At 45.6% G+C, this 14,662-nt stretch overlaps 1 protein-coding gene across 3 annotated transcripts in view; it reads left to right on the top strand.

Annotated features, from left to right (window-relative positions):
* Proc (protein C, inactivator of coagulation factors Va and VIIIa) overlaps positions 1–14,099 on the top strand; it is a 19,606-nt gene extending 5,507 nt beyond the window's left edge. For all 3 annotated transcript variants that reach the window (XM_005355869.2, XM_005355868.1, XM_026783319.1), the window contains exons 7-9: positions 10,666–10,805; positions 11,983–12,100; positions 13,405–14,099. In XM_005355869.2, coding sequence (XP_005355926.1) covers positions 10,666–10,805; positions 11,983–12,100; positions 13,405–13,994 — 848 coding nt within the window. In that variant the 3' untranslated portion in view covers positions 13,995–14,099. The remainder of the gene's footprint in view (positions 1–10,665; positions 10,806–11,982; positions 12,101–13,404) is intronic.
* Positions 14,100–14,662: the final 563 nt, after the last annotated feature.

Below are 14,662 nucleotides of genomic sequence, written 5' to 3'. Positions count from 1 at the left end.
CACACACACACACACACACTGAGATGACCTAGGAACCAAGTCATTAGTATCTTCCCCCATCCTCCCTTCTGGGTGTGTTACTTCCTTGCAGAACCTTGATTCTGCCTTCCTTTTAGATTTTCCTTGAATTTTTCTTTTGGATGAGTTTACTTACATGTGTAGTGTAAGAAGTCAGAATAGCCAGGCAGAGAGGTCACTCATGCCTTTAATCTCAGCACTCGGGAGGCAGAAGCAGGTGAATCTCTGAGTTCGAGGCCAGAGGAAGTACTAGAACAGTCTGCACAAAGAAACTCTGTCTCAATTAAAAAAAAAAAGGAGAAGGGGAAGGAGGAGGAGAAGGGGAAGGAGGAGGAGGAGGAAGACGAGGAGGAGGAGGAGAAGGAGGAGGAAGAGGAGGAGGAAAGAAAAGAAAAGAAAACAAAAGGAAAAAAACAAAACTAAGATAAAAATTATTTAAAAAATAAAACCTTAGTAAAGTGCTATAATGCTTAGCATTTAAATACAAAAATTTTTTTTAAATGATTTTGGTTTTGTTCTCAGACAGGGTTTCTCTGTGTATCCCTGGCTGTCCTGGAACTCTGTTCTGTAGACCAGGCTGTCCTTGAACTCCCAGAGATCCTCCTGCCTCTTCCTCCTGAGTGCTGAGACTAAGGGTGTGAGCCAACACCATCCACTGAGTTTAAAATTTTTTAATTAAAAATGTTTCAAAAATAATCTGTATGTATAAAATAAATATTGGCCAAGTGGCAGTGGTCACACCTTTAATCCCAGCGCTTGGGAGGCAGAGTTCAAGGTCAACCTGGTCTACAAAGCAAGTTCCAGTATAGCTTGGACTGTTAAACAGAGAAACCCTGTCTCAAAAATATTAATCAATCAATATATTAGTGTGTAATCTGTAAAAAATAGTTTTTTACACTAGGATTACTCCACCACACACACACTCTTCCCAGTTCATCCCCACCTCCCTCCCATCCTATTCACATCCTTTTTGTGTCTTCCTAAAAAACAGGTATCTCAGGAGGAACAGTAAATAAAATAAGATAAAATTTAAAAGTTGAACTATGACAAAACAGACAAGAAAAAAAGCCAAAGAAGAAGCACACAAAATGCATATAGCACACACACACACACACACACACACACACACACACTTGCACACTCGGGAATCCCATAAAGACCCAAGCTGGGCGGTGGTGGCGCACGCCTTTAATCCCAGCACTTGGGAGGCAGAGTCAGGTGGATCTCTGTGAGTTCGAGACCAGCCTGGACTACAAGGGCTAGTTCCAAGACAGGCTCCAAAACCACAGAGAAACCCTGTCTCGAAAAACCAAAAAAAAAAAAAAAAAGACCCAAAACAGGAAGCCACAGTATGTATCGCTGAGGATCTGTAAGGTTACAGAAAAAGCCCTGGCTTCTCATTGCGAAAGAACCTCCAGCTGACTTGATTCTGTGTTGGCCATTTACTGCTGGGCATGGAGCCAACCCTTAAGACCTTAAGAGTGGTTTGTTTCCCCAGGAAGGTTCCCTTGGAGAACACTTACTTTTCATTTGCACATGTCTGTCAGTTGGAGATAGCTGCTGGTGTAGGGATGGGGTCTGTGTCCACTTCTCCACTCAGCTGGTGCAGACCCACGCCGGCCCTGTGCATGCTGCCACAGTCTTTGTGAGTTCATACGCTGTGTCTAGAAGGCCTTGATTCCCTGGTGTCCTCCATCCCTCTGGCTCTTACACTCTTTCTGCCCCTCTTCCACAGTTCCCTGAGCCCTGAGGGGAAGACTTTGATGGAGACGTCTCTTTCAGGGCTGAGTGCGCCAAGGCCTCTCGTTCTCTGTGTGTTGTCGGCCTGTTGGACTCTATGTCTCATTTCCTGCAGGAGGAAGCCATCTCTGATGATGGCTGAGCAAGGCACTGCTCTATGAGTACAACAGAATGTCCTTAGGAGCCATTTCATTGCTACATTCCTTTAGTAAAACAATAATATTTGGTTTTCCCGTAAGTCCCCAAGTCCCTGACCTATCTAGTCTCAGGTTTTTGACCACCAAGAAGCATTGGGTGAGGGTTCTGTCTCACGGAATGGGCCTTAACTCAGACATTGGTTGATTGGCTACTCCCACAAGCTTTGTGCCACTATTGCACCCGCGTGTCTTGCAGGGCACTCTTGTAGATGGAAGGGTTTATAGGTTGGTGTTTGCCTTTCCCTTTGGGTAGCATGCAGCGTGCCTTCCAGTGCCATGAATACTAGTCCATGACAGGACATTACTTCACCTTCAGTCTGTGGAGAGCCACCAGTAGCCTTGGCAAAAGGCTAGGTTGTTTGGAGGTTCCCGTGGGACACCTTTGGCAAAGAACTCAATTAGATGCAGTCCATTCCTGGTGCTGGAAGCTTCCTTTGGTGACAAGAAATGTCCTGTTGTACCTCTGTCTCCCTTATTTGGCAATTTCATTTAGAGTGCCTTCATATATGTTCTTTTTTTTTTCTTTTTTCTTTTTTTGGTTTTTCGAGACAGGGTTTCTCTGTAGCTTTGGAGCCTGTCCTGGAACTAGCTCTGTAGACCAGGCTGGTCTCGAACTCACAGAGATCCACCTGCCTCTGCCTCCCGAGTGCTGGGATTAAAGGTGTGCGCCACCATTGCCCGGCGTGCCTTCATATATGTATATGCTATAAGAAGCTTCTCCTGTGCTAGGCTTCCACATAATCCCTCAAATGGCCCATAGTTTTATCCATCCCTCCTCATATTCCCCAACTCGCCCCCCCATTTGATCCTCCCATTCCAGTTCCTTCCCTATCTATAACTGTCTATTGTATTTCCCCTTCCTCGGGAGAGCCATCCGTCCTCCACAATCCCTCACTCTCTACCTAACCTCTGTGGTTATATGGACTGTAGCTTGCTTGTCGATGACTTAGCAACTGATATCCACACACAAGAGAAGATAGACCACCTGAGTTACCTCACTCGGGGTGATTTTTTTTTCCAATTTCATTTATTTACTTGAGAATTTCATGATTTTATTCATTTATTTATTTTAGAGGTGAGTAATATTTCAATCTGTAAACATACCACATTATCTTTATCCATTCACCCACTGACAAACATCTATGTTGTTTCCAGTTTCTGGCTATTATAAATATGGTTGAGCAAGTGTCTCTGTAGTAGGACGAAGCATCCTGGGTATATACCCAAGAGTGATAGATCTGGATCTTGAGATAGATTGATTCCCATCTTCCTGAGTAACTGCCACACTGATTTCCATAGTGGCTGGACAAGTTTGTACTCCCAGCAACAGACACGTGTTCCCCTTACTCTTTGACAGTATGAGCTGTCATTGTTTTTATTGATTTTGGACATTATGCTTACTGTAAGATGAAATTTCAAAGTAGTTCTGATTTGCATTTTCCCTCCAAGGATGCTGAAAATATCTTTAAGTGCTTCACACACGTTGGAGTTTCTTTTTTTGAGACTTGTTTAGAGCCATACAAAAATTTTTAGTTGGGTTATTTGTTTTCTTGATGTCCAGTTTTTTGAGTTCTTTATACATTTTAAATATCAGCCCTCTATCAGATGAATAATTGGTAAAGATCTTTTTCCATTCTGTAGCCTGCCACTTTGCCCAAATAATGGTGCCCTTTGCCTTACACAAGCTTTTCAGTTTCATGAGGTCCCAGTTATTAATATTGATCATAGTGCCTGTAATATCACTGTTCTGTTCAGAAAGTCTTTGCCTGTATAAATGAGTTCAAGGCTATTATCTACTTTCTCTTCTATCAGGTTTAGTGTATCTGTCCTTGTGTTAAGGTCTTTGATCCCTTTGTAGTTGAATTTTGTGCAGAGTGCTAAAGATAGATCTGTTCGCCTTCTTCTACTTGCAACCATCCAATCTGACCTACGCCATTTGTCTTTCTCTTTCCACCCACTGTGATTGAAAGTTTTGCTGGGTACTCTGGGCTGGCATCTGTGATTGATTCCCATCTTAAGAGTTTGTAGAACATCTGTTTAGGACCCTCTTGCTTTTAGACTCTCCATGGAAAAGCCAGGTGTTATTCTAATAGATTTGCCTTTGTTTGTTATTTTGTCTTTCCCCTTTTTCAATTCCAGCTTTTAATATTCTTTTGTTCTTTGTGTTTGTAATTGGAAGTTTCTCTCCTGCCCATCTGCTTCACAAATAATTTACTCAGAGGCTTAATATTACTTATGAATGCTTGGCCGATAGCTCAGGTTTATGACTAGCTGACTCTTACGTTTTACATTAACCTATATTCTTTATTTACACTCTGACACGTGGCAGTATTTTTATTAGCATGATACATTCATCTCCTCCTCCCTCTGCATCTGGCTGTGGCTGGCAGCTCCTCACTCTGCCCTTTTTTCCATCATATCTTTACTTTGGTTGCCCCACCTATACTTCCTGTCTGGCTACTGGTCAATCAGTGTTTAATTAAACCCATTTGAGTGACTAATCTTTTTTTGTTTTGTTTTTTTGAGACAAGGTTTCTCTGTAGCTTTGGAGCCTGTCCTGGAACTAGCTCTTGTAGACCAGGCTGGCCTCAAACTCACAGAGATCCACCTCCCAAGTGCTGGAGTGACTAATCTTTACAGTATACAAGAGGATTATTTTACAGCATTTCTTCCTTTTTGTCTAACTAAAAAGGATGGTTTTAACTTTAACATAGTAAGATTGTAAATGACAAAAACAGTTATCAAGTTAGAATTACAGTTATAATATCCAGGCTATTTGTATTTCAGAAAATTAGATAAAAAATACTCTAATTATCTATCTTATCTTTGTGAGTCCAAAGTTTTGTACCTAATTCTTCTTTTATCATAACTAAAGAAAACTGTAACTATTTAGTCTTCTACCCCATCAAATACCCCAGAAGGTGAAATGTTACCTAATGACAAGGAACTCAAACTGCCTGAACAGTCACCCAAAGTTCCTCTGTAATGTTGGGGACTGCCTTACAGACTTAACATATTTGACAGACTTTCCTGTGAAGCAGGTAATTTTGAAGGACTCTCCTACCTTGTCCTGGCAAAGTTTATCAGTCACCCTTTTTGCATTCTGCTGGTCCAGTTTGGACAGTAACTATCAGCAATTGAGGCAAGGGTAGTTTCTTTGCTCATATTGCTAGCTTTTGCAAAAAAGAAGACAAACTCCATAAAGAGTTTCTTTGGTGTCCATCATCCTCTTTGAAGTAATTGTTGCTGCCAGGAGCAGCACTGTTCTCACTGTTGCGAGAAGTCTGAGTTCTTAAAACATTTTAAATGACTTTGAAGTGTTTGAATATTGCTTGTCTATCTGAAATATATCTCTGTATAACCTTGAAAACATACCTAACATGACTATAAGTTTGCTATTATAGATGACCGTTAATCTGTATTTCTTAATTATATATTACTCTTTTTGGTTTTTTTGAGACAGGGAACTCACGCTGTAGACCAGGCTGGTCTCGAACTCACAGAGATCTGCCTTATCTCTGACTCTCACTGCATAAACGTAATACCCAAACAAGAATAGAAATATACATAAAGTATAACAAAATTAACTTTAAATTTGTATCAATAAGCCAAAATCCATACCAATGTAAAATATGTAAGATTAACAGTTGTATTTTGGATTAAAATAGATACAATAATCTACTCTTTCACCCTATCATTTCTACATTCTCCCTCTTTCTTTTCAGAACAAGATCCTTGAATCTAATCTCTTTGGTTTAGTTTTTTCTGACCATTGTTCATAACAACTTGTAACCAACCCCCTAAATGATGATAAACATTCATTATTTATTTTTGAGAATGTGGGCATAGTTTTCTAGACTATTTCCTGCTGATTGGGGGCACTGGGAATCTTTGAAGAACCCTGGGAAGATTTATGATTATGGTCCTGTCCTGACTGGAGTATTCTGTGGGTCTGGATCATATCAACCAGCAGCCTTGAAGCTGTTCTGGATATAGAACTCAGAGGAAACTGCAACAGAGACACTCTCCAGAAACATTGGATCATCTGGGTCATCCGTTTTTATCAGAGATTTTTCAGGGGCTCTTCCTCAATCAAACCTGATTTTTCTTTACCCAGAATGAATCCACAGCCTTTCATTTCCTAAAATTACATTTTCTAAAGTAACGTATATTTAAACTTAAATTTTGAAGTCAAGATATTTTTAAAAATATGTAGGTTGGTTTACTCTAGCAGCTTTTATAATCAAATGTCTCTCGGAAGTTATCATTTGTTCATTAGCAGTCAAAAAATGTAAAGATAATATAATACATACAGTATCCAGACTCTCTGTGTATTTCTCATCTTTACAGGGCTTATTATATTTGTTTACTTGATTTCCTTTTTAAGGACTTCCTCTATCCTCTTTCTGCTCTCTTTCAAGCCTATATATATTTTTAAACACACTGTAACCTGTTTAGAGGGGTTTTGCCTGAGTCTATCTTTACTGCATATCTCTTTCTTTTTCTAACCATATGACTATTTAAACTGCTAAGCAGCATGGCTAGGACCAAAGCAGTGCTTTGGTGATTGGCTCTACCCCATACATTGGTTCTGAGAACTTAACCTCATGGCAGAGGTACCAGCAGAAGCCACGTTTATCACCCCACTCTGAGAAGTTCCTGGGTCCACATCTTAATCCTAGAGTTGTGGATTTCTGCCCCACATTGGGCACACTATGTTTTTAGAAGTTTCTCTCCCAACTGCCTGCCTGTTCCCAAATACCCAGCGACTGCTTTCCAAATAATTGACTCAGAGGCTTAATATTACTTATAAATGATTGGCTGATAGCTCAGGCTTGTTGCTAGCTAACTCTTACATTTTAAGTTAGTCCATATGCCTTATTTATACTCTGCCATGTGGCAGTACCTTTATTAGCATGGCACATTCATCTCCTGCTCCCTCTGCATCTGGCTGGTGACTCCTCAATCCAACCTTCTCTTAGTCTGGTTGCCCACCTATATTTCTTGCTTGTCTACTGGCAAATCAGCATTTTATTAAACCAATTCGAATGACAAATCTTTACAGTATACAAGAGATTATTCCACAGCATATGTTTACTGTTCTTAGGTGAGGACGGGAATCCATTTTTATGGTCCAGTTTGTTTGGTGTTCTGTATGCTTCTTGTACCTTGATAGTTATCTCCTTTTTTAGGTTGGGGAAATTTTCTTCTATGATTTTGTTGAAATATTTTCTGTATCTTTTGTCTGGATTTCTTCTCCTTCCTATTATTCGTAGACTTGGTCTTTTCTTAGTGTCCCAGGTTTCCTGGATGTTTTGTACCTGAATTGTTTTTTTTTTTTTATTTTTGAGACAGGGTTTCTCTGTAGCTTTTTTGGTTCCTGTCCTGGAACTAGCTCTTGTAGACCAGGCTGGCCTCAAACTCCCAGAGATCTGCCTGCCTCTGCCTCCCAAGTGCTGGGATTAAAGGCATGCGCCACCACCGCCCGGCTGTACCTGAATTTTTTAATATTTAATGTTTTCTTTGACTGAGGTGTCCATTTATTCTATCTTATCTTCAATGCCTAGGATTTTCTCTTCCATTTCTTGTATTTTGTTGGTGAGGCTTGCCTCTGAGTTACCTGCTCAAGTTCCTAAACTTTTCATTTCCAGTTTTCCCTCTGTTTAAATTTTCTTTATTGATTATATTTGCACTTGTAAGTCTTAAACTGTTTTCTTCCCCTCATTACACTGTTTTGGTTTTCATGGATTTCTTAATGGATTTGTTAATTTCCTTTTTAAGGACCTGCAGTATATTCATAAAGGCCATTTTGAAGTCCTTGTCTGGTGCTTCAACTATGTTCCAGGCCTGCTGTAATAGGGTTGCTGGGCTTCTGTGGAGACATATTGTCCTGGTTGTTGTTGGTTGTACTTTACACTGGTGGCTAAGCATCCAGGTTTGGGATGATTGTAATGTTAAGTGCTGATGGTGTTCTCTTCATTGATTTCTGTTGCCCTTTCTGGTTCTTATGGAATGCTATGGCTATGGGTTGCCTGGTAGTGAATGCTTCTGGGGTCCTGCCAGGTGTGGCCACCGGTATTCAGGGAGTTGCCTGTGCAAGGTGGAGGCTGAGAGAACAGGATGGTGCTGAGGGAGCCTTACGAGATCTTCCTGATCTGCTGGTGGTGGGGCAAGGAAGGAGAGGCTACACTTGGCTACAGAGATGTGGATGAGGCTGGGGACCTGGGTGTGGGGAAGAGGGGAGAGGTTGAGTTCCTGCTCCCTTCACCTTGAGATTATTTGGTTGGCACTCTCCCCTGTTCTCCCCTGTGCTTTCTTTGTTGTCTTTTTGGATCTCTTACAACATTCGTGCTTATCACCTCTTCTATTTTTCATATCTGACATTTCCCAAGTTCATGTATCTCAAGCTGGCCTTGAGCTCATTGTATTGCTGGGGATGGCTGATTTCCTCATCCTCCTGCCTCTATCTCCAGAGTTCTGGGACTATGGGCATGCACACTTGATTTTATTTGGTACCGGGGTGAAACTCAGAGCTTTAAGCATACCAAGCAAGCATTCTACCACCTGAGCTTTGTCCCCAGGCATTTTTTTTTTCAGGGAACTATTTACAACTTTATCTTCTAGTCACTATACAGAAACACAGGTTTAAAATGGGTAATTTTTTAGAGATTTGTTTATTTTGTGTGAATAAGTATTTTGCTTGCACGCACGTGTGTGTGTGTGTGTGTGTGTGTGTGAGTGTGTACCACTTGCATGTCTGTTTCAATTGATCCTCTGGAACTGGAGCTATAGACAGCTGTGAACCACCATGTGGCTGCTGGGAATTGAACTTGGGTCTTCCAGGGGAGTAGTCAGTGCTTCCCAATGCTGAAGCATTTCTCCAGGTCCTAAACTTTGTATTTTGAAATTATACATCTCCAGGAAGTTTCAAGAAGTCCCCACGGGTGTGCCTTCCTGCAAGCTTTCCTGAAGGCTAGAGTCATCCGCAGACACTTGGTTCGGATCCTTAGGTCTGAACACTGCGGCAGGGTTTGAGGAGAGTGCCTACAAGGCTGGTGGGTGCGCAGTTGCCTTCCAGCACCCAGGAGCAGAATGGGCAGAGGCTCTGTCATTTTTGCAGCCTGAGGCCCTCTAGCCATGCCACTGGGCCACAGAACTGTCTGCAGTCTTTTCTCACGGCCTCTGATTCCCCTTCTGCAGGAATGGACCTCTTTAGGTGAGAAAGGGCAGGCAAGCCCATGAGGAGGGCTCCCCAAGCCTCCCTTGTCAGTTCGCACCATGCCCCACCTGCAGTCTTATCTGCACTGCCTCCACCCCGGGCTTTAGAGGACTCCAGAAAGGTGTTGTCTGTGAAATCCCAGCTCCTGGGAACTTTGCTTCTGGGAGAGACTTTTGCTTCTCGGTTTGCCAAGCAGTTAGTATGTCTACCTACTGGCCAGTTTCTGGAATTTCATTGCTGCTGTCTGCTTTCCGTTCTGTCATTCCTCACTTCCCCTGCTGATGGTGTTTCTCCACTTCACCAGCTTAGATCTCCCAACTAGTATTCAACATTTCTAGGAGCAGACCTCCCAGACCAGCAGCCCCTGGCTTTCCACGGTGTGCCCACTGCTATGGGAAGAGAGGTTTCAAAATGAACCGCCCAGAGCTGGAGACAGCTTGGCTGACAGCTCCCATGCAGGCACAAAGACCTGAGTTTGGATCCCCAGCATCTGCATTAAAAAAGCCAGAAGTGGTTGTGGTGCCTGTAGCCTCAGCGCACTGAGGGGGAGGGGCAGAGACAGTAGGATCCCTAGGGGTCACTGCCAATCACGCTCTACACTCAGTGAGAGGCTGTCTCAAGAATAAAGTGCAGAAACAAGAAAGACACTCAATGTTGACCTCTGGCTTCTACACGCATGTGCAATTGCACACACACACACACATACACACACACACACACACACACACCCTTCTGGGGCTGGAAAGATGACTCAGCAATTTAGAGTACTTGCTGTTCTTGCACAGGACTGTGATTCACAAGGCAGCTTCCATTTATCCTTAGTTCCTGTTCCAGAGAATCTGGTGACCTCTTCCTGCCTCTGAGGGCACCAGACACACGCAGTGTACCTAAATGCAGGGAAAACACTCATGCACCTTTAGAGAGAAAAAAAATGCTAAGCCTTTTCTCCATAATCTGCCCCCCTACTTTGAGATAGGGTCACATGTAGCCCAGGCTGACCTAAAACTCACTGTGTAGCCTAAGATGACCTTGGACTTCAGATCCTTCTGCCTTACTTTCCCAATGCTGTGGTTACAGATGTGTGTTACTATGCCTGGTTCATGCAGTAGGGATCTCACCCAGGGCCGTATGTGTGCTAGGCAAGCATCCTACCAACTGAGTCATATCCGCAGACCCGTCCATGTAATTTATCATCTCCCTAGGAGCTTGGTAACATCCAAACAGGAGCCTTTTTCTTATATATCTTGGGGACAATCGATCATCCATAACCCTGGAGTATAGTGAATCCGCGATATCTTTCAGCAGCAGCTCAGGGACACTTAGGTAGTAACAGTGCTTGGCCCGTTCTTGCCGGTAGGTGGCACTATTTGATTTTGAGTCCCAAGCCGTACTCTGTGAATCCTCCGCGGTGGCAGCTTAGCCTACAGACAGATGAGAAGGCCTTGGGAGTCATGCCAGGGAGACCCTTTACCACCTCTCTTTTACTCTCAGTGAATTTTCCTTGCGGAAAGCTGGGGAGGCGGATGGAGAAGAAACGCAAGAACAGGGACACAGACCCAGAAGATGAACTAGAACAAGATCCAAGGATTGTCAACGGAACACTGACGAAGCAGGGAGACAGTCCTTGGCAGGTGAGGGCATGGAGGAGAGAGAGTCTTCTGGGACCCCTGCTGGCGTGAGAGAAGTGTTGCTGCTTGAGGGGGCGGGGGGGGGGGGGGGGTCAGAGGGGGAAGTGTATGGGCAGGGGGCTGGGGTTGGAGCTGGAATGGGCACGTGCAGGGAAAGGCAAGTGTCTTAGTTACAGTTACTGTTGCTGTGACAAAACACCATGACCAAAGAAATATGAGTAGCAAAGAGTTTGGCTTACATTTCTACATCACAGTTCATCAACAGAGGAAATCAGGACAGGGACTCAAGCAGGGCAGGGACCTGGGGACAGAAATTGATGTAGAGGCCATGGAGGGGTGCTGCTTACTGGCTTTCCCTCCACGCTTGCTCAGCCTGCTTTTTTCTAGAACGCAGGAGTCCAGCCAACGTGTTGCCCCGCCCACAATGGGCTGTGCCATTCTCCATCAGTCTCCTTAAGAAGATGCCCCCCCCCCTGTTGGGTCTTATGGGGCATCTTGTCAGCTGAGGTTCCCTCCTTTCAGATAACTCTAGCTGGTGTCAAGCTGACATAGAACTGGCCAGCACAGCATAGGTGGGAGCAAACAGGAGGAAGAGCTCCGGTGTCGAGGAAGAGATGGAGAGACAGAGCTTTTGTGGGTGGGAACTAAGGTAGGGACCATGTTTCTGGAGAAGGCACTAGTGTAGGAGAAAGTGAGAAGGGAGAGATGACCCTGAGCATCCCAACTTCAATGCGGAGCAAACATTTACTTGTTTCTCATCTTCGCCAGGCTCTGGAATGAGGAGCAGACTAGCAGCTCATCAATTTGGGGAGCTTAGAAACTCTGGAAATAGCTCAGTAGGATGAGGACCAGGATGCCCATCAGGACAGGGGCAGAGGGAGGCCTGAGAGAGGTGCCCCAAGCAGCCTGAGTACCAAAAAGGCTCCCCAGAGAATGTAAGGCCTGTCCCAAGCCCCAGCACGAGAGTGCTTTGACGTGGGTATGGCGGAAGGTGACTATTGGAACTGCATAGGCTATGTCAGGAAGAGTCCCTGACACAGGCGATACCAAACAGTGTCACAAACAGAAAACACCGGGGAAAGACCTGAAGGCTATGCGTGCCAGTGGGACCAGGAACCCAGGGGAGGGCTGGGAATACGGAGGGAGAGTCCTGTGAGGCAGCCTGCGATGTCACTTACAGGCGATCCTTCTGGACTCCAAGAAGAAGCTGGCCTGTGGAGGCGTACTCATCCATGCCTCCTGGGTGCTGACGGCAGCCCACTGCATGGTGAACAGCAAGAAGCTTACTGTGAGGCTCGGTAAGGCGGAGGCTGGGCGCGAGCAGCCAGAGGCCTGGGCGGAGCAGGGGAAGCAGGCTTGCTGTCCCAGGGTGTGAGATCCTGGCACTTCTTAGTCAGGCTCCTCAGAGGACGCTTGGGGGACAGAGGCATCTGTGCTAGCCCCGGCTCACACTGGGACACCAGTCAGCTGGGAAATTTCTGGTGCTCATTTCAGATCTAGGTCCACACGTTTGTGAGAGCATCATACATCCAGGTCTCCTCCCTCCCACTCCTACGGAGCCCGCTCTGCGTGGGCCTCAGCACCCAGCCATGGTCAGCCCCACGACACCTTGTGAGCTCCAGATAAACTGACAGGGTGAAGCTGTGCAGTGCTGGCCCGTCTTGCTAGCTGCTCCCCCAAGAGTCTGAGGGTCCCCACGTCTAGGCCCTCCTCTGTAACCATTTCTGGAGGGCCTTTTAGCAGACACTATACCAAAAGGAAGAAAAGTGAGTCAAAGTTGTTCAGTTCAGTTCCCAGCACCGATGTAGAATCCAGACATGGTAGAGTATAACTGATCCCAGTGCCGGAAAGGCAGAGAAGGAGGGCCCGTGGGTCTGCTGGCCAGTCAGTGTAGCTGGACCTGTGAGCTTCAGCGTCAATGAGAGATTCTGCCTCCAATATAAGATGGAGAGCAATTGAGGAAGACACCAAACATTGACTTTTGGCCTCTGTATGCACCCTCACACACACGCACCCTCTATGAACACAAGCACATACATACACACATACATACATATGTAAGCACACATGTAATAAAAGAAAGGGTGCACTGAGATTGACAAAATTGATATGCTGTACACCACCTACAGTGTGGACAATGGCCCGTGGTCCTACTTCCCAGAACCATCAGCTGGCAGGGAGGACCTGTCTCTTCTCTGTGGTCCAGATCATTCTCGCTAGCAGTGCATGCCTGGGGCTTGCTGCTGCTCCCCCTTGGATCTTGCTGCTGCTCGTCTTTGGGTCTTGCTGCCCTGGAGCTGGTCTCTCTAGGAGGATTGCTCTCTCTTCCCTTTCTGTCTACAGGAGCCTCTGGCTTTTCTGTTCTTTCGATCTTCATTTTACTGTTCCATCTGTGAATTCTGAGTGCAGACCAGCCCCCTATCCCTTAGGAACTTATGCCCAAGGGCCCACTATTCATACCCCTGGCAGGAAAACTCACCTCTTCTAAGGATCTGAGGAACAGGGACCCAGTTCAGGGCACCACGCAGCTGGGCGGCAGAAGCAGCACGGTCAGGTAGGCTCCCCCAGCCTACCCTACTTTGATAGCGTCTTTGCCTTGCAGGTGAGTACGATCTGCGCCGCAGGGACCACTGGGAATTGGACCTGGACATCAAGGAGGTCCTCATCCACCCTAACTACAGTCGGATCACCAGTGACAATGACATTGCTCTGCTCCGCCTGGCTGAGCCAGCCACTCTGTCTAAGACCATAGTGCCCATCTGCCTGCCGAACGATGGCCTGGCAGAGCGAGAGCTCACTCAGGCCGGCCAGGAGACGGTGGTGACAGGCTGGGGCTACCAAACCGACAAGGACAAGGATGGCAGGAGAAACCGCACCTCTATCCTCACCTTCATCCGCATCCCTGTGGCCCCACGAAATGACTGCATCCAGGCCATGAACCATGTGGTCTCAGAGAACATGCTGTGTGCTGGCATCATTGGTGACAACAGAGATGCCTGTGACGGTGACAGTGGGGGACCTATGGTGGTCTTCTTTCGGGGCACCTGGTTCCTGGTGGGCTTGGTGAGCTGGGGCGAGGGCTGCGGGCAACTCAATAACTATGGTGTTTACACCAAAGTAAGCCGCTACCTGGAATGGATCAACAGCCACATTGGCAGCAAGGGTGCCTCCCCGAAGGGCCAGGGTCTGTAGCGCCCCTCCCTGCTCATCCCTGGACCCCACTCTTAGAGTGAGGCTGGGCTAGTGAATACTGGCACAGGACATTAAAGGGGCAGCCAACAAACATGCCAACCTGAGTTCCTGTCTGTCTTTGCATCCTTTTTATGGGCCATCCTGGAGAAAAGTAACATTAAGTGAGCATCTACTATACACCAGGTACTTTACAAAAAGAACCTACTCAAACAGTTCTGTGGGGCTGGGGGGATCCAGTGGGATCCGAAGCTGATATAACTTGGGGGTGGTGGTTCATAGACAGGATTTTTTTATATTTTTTTATTTTTTTTAAAGATATTTATTTACTTATTCATTGTGGATACAATATTCTGTCTGTGTGTATGTCTGCAGGCCAGAAGAGGGCACCAGAACTCATTACAGATGGTTGTGAGCCACCATGTGGTTGTTGGGAATTGAACTCAGGACCTTTGGAAGAGCAGACAATGCTCTTAACCTCTGAGCCATCTCTCCAGGATTTTTTTTAATGTGACTATAAGAGACTAGAACCTTTCTTGAGGCTTCAGAAGGAGCTGGTGCTAGTTGCAGGTCAGAAAAGTTCACCAGCGGCCTCCGGTAGAGGCAGGTGAGGCTCGGAGGGGCCATGTGGTGGAGCGGGGATTCAAACCAAGGACGCACCCCCAAGTTCA

This window comes from Microtus ochrogaster, chromosome 18 (genome assembly GCF_000317375.1).
Source record: "Microtus ochrogaster isolate Prairie Vole_2 chromosome 18, MicOch1.0, whole genome shotgun sequence".
NCBI classification, from domain to species: domain Eukaryota; kingdom Metazoa; phylum Chordata; class Mammalia; order Rodentia; family Cricetidae; genus Microtus; species Microtus ochrogaster.
This window is presented reverse-complemented; position numbering and strand designations above follow the sequence as displayed.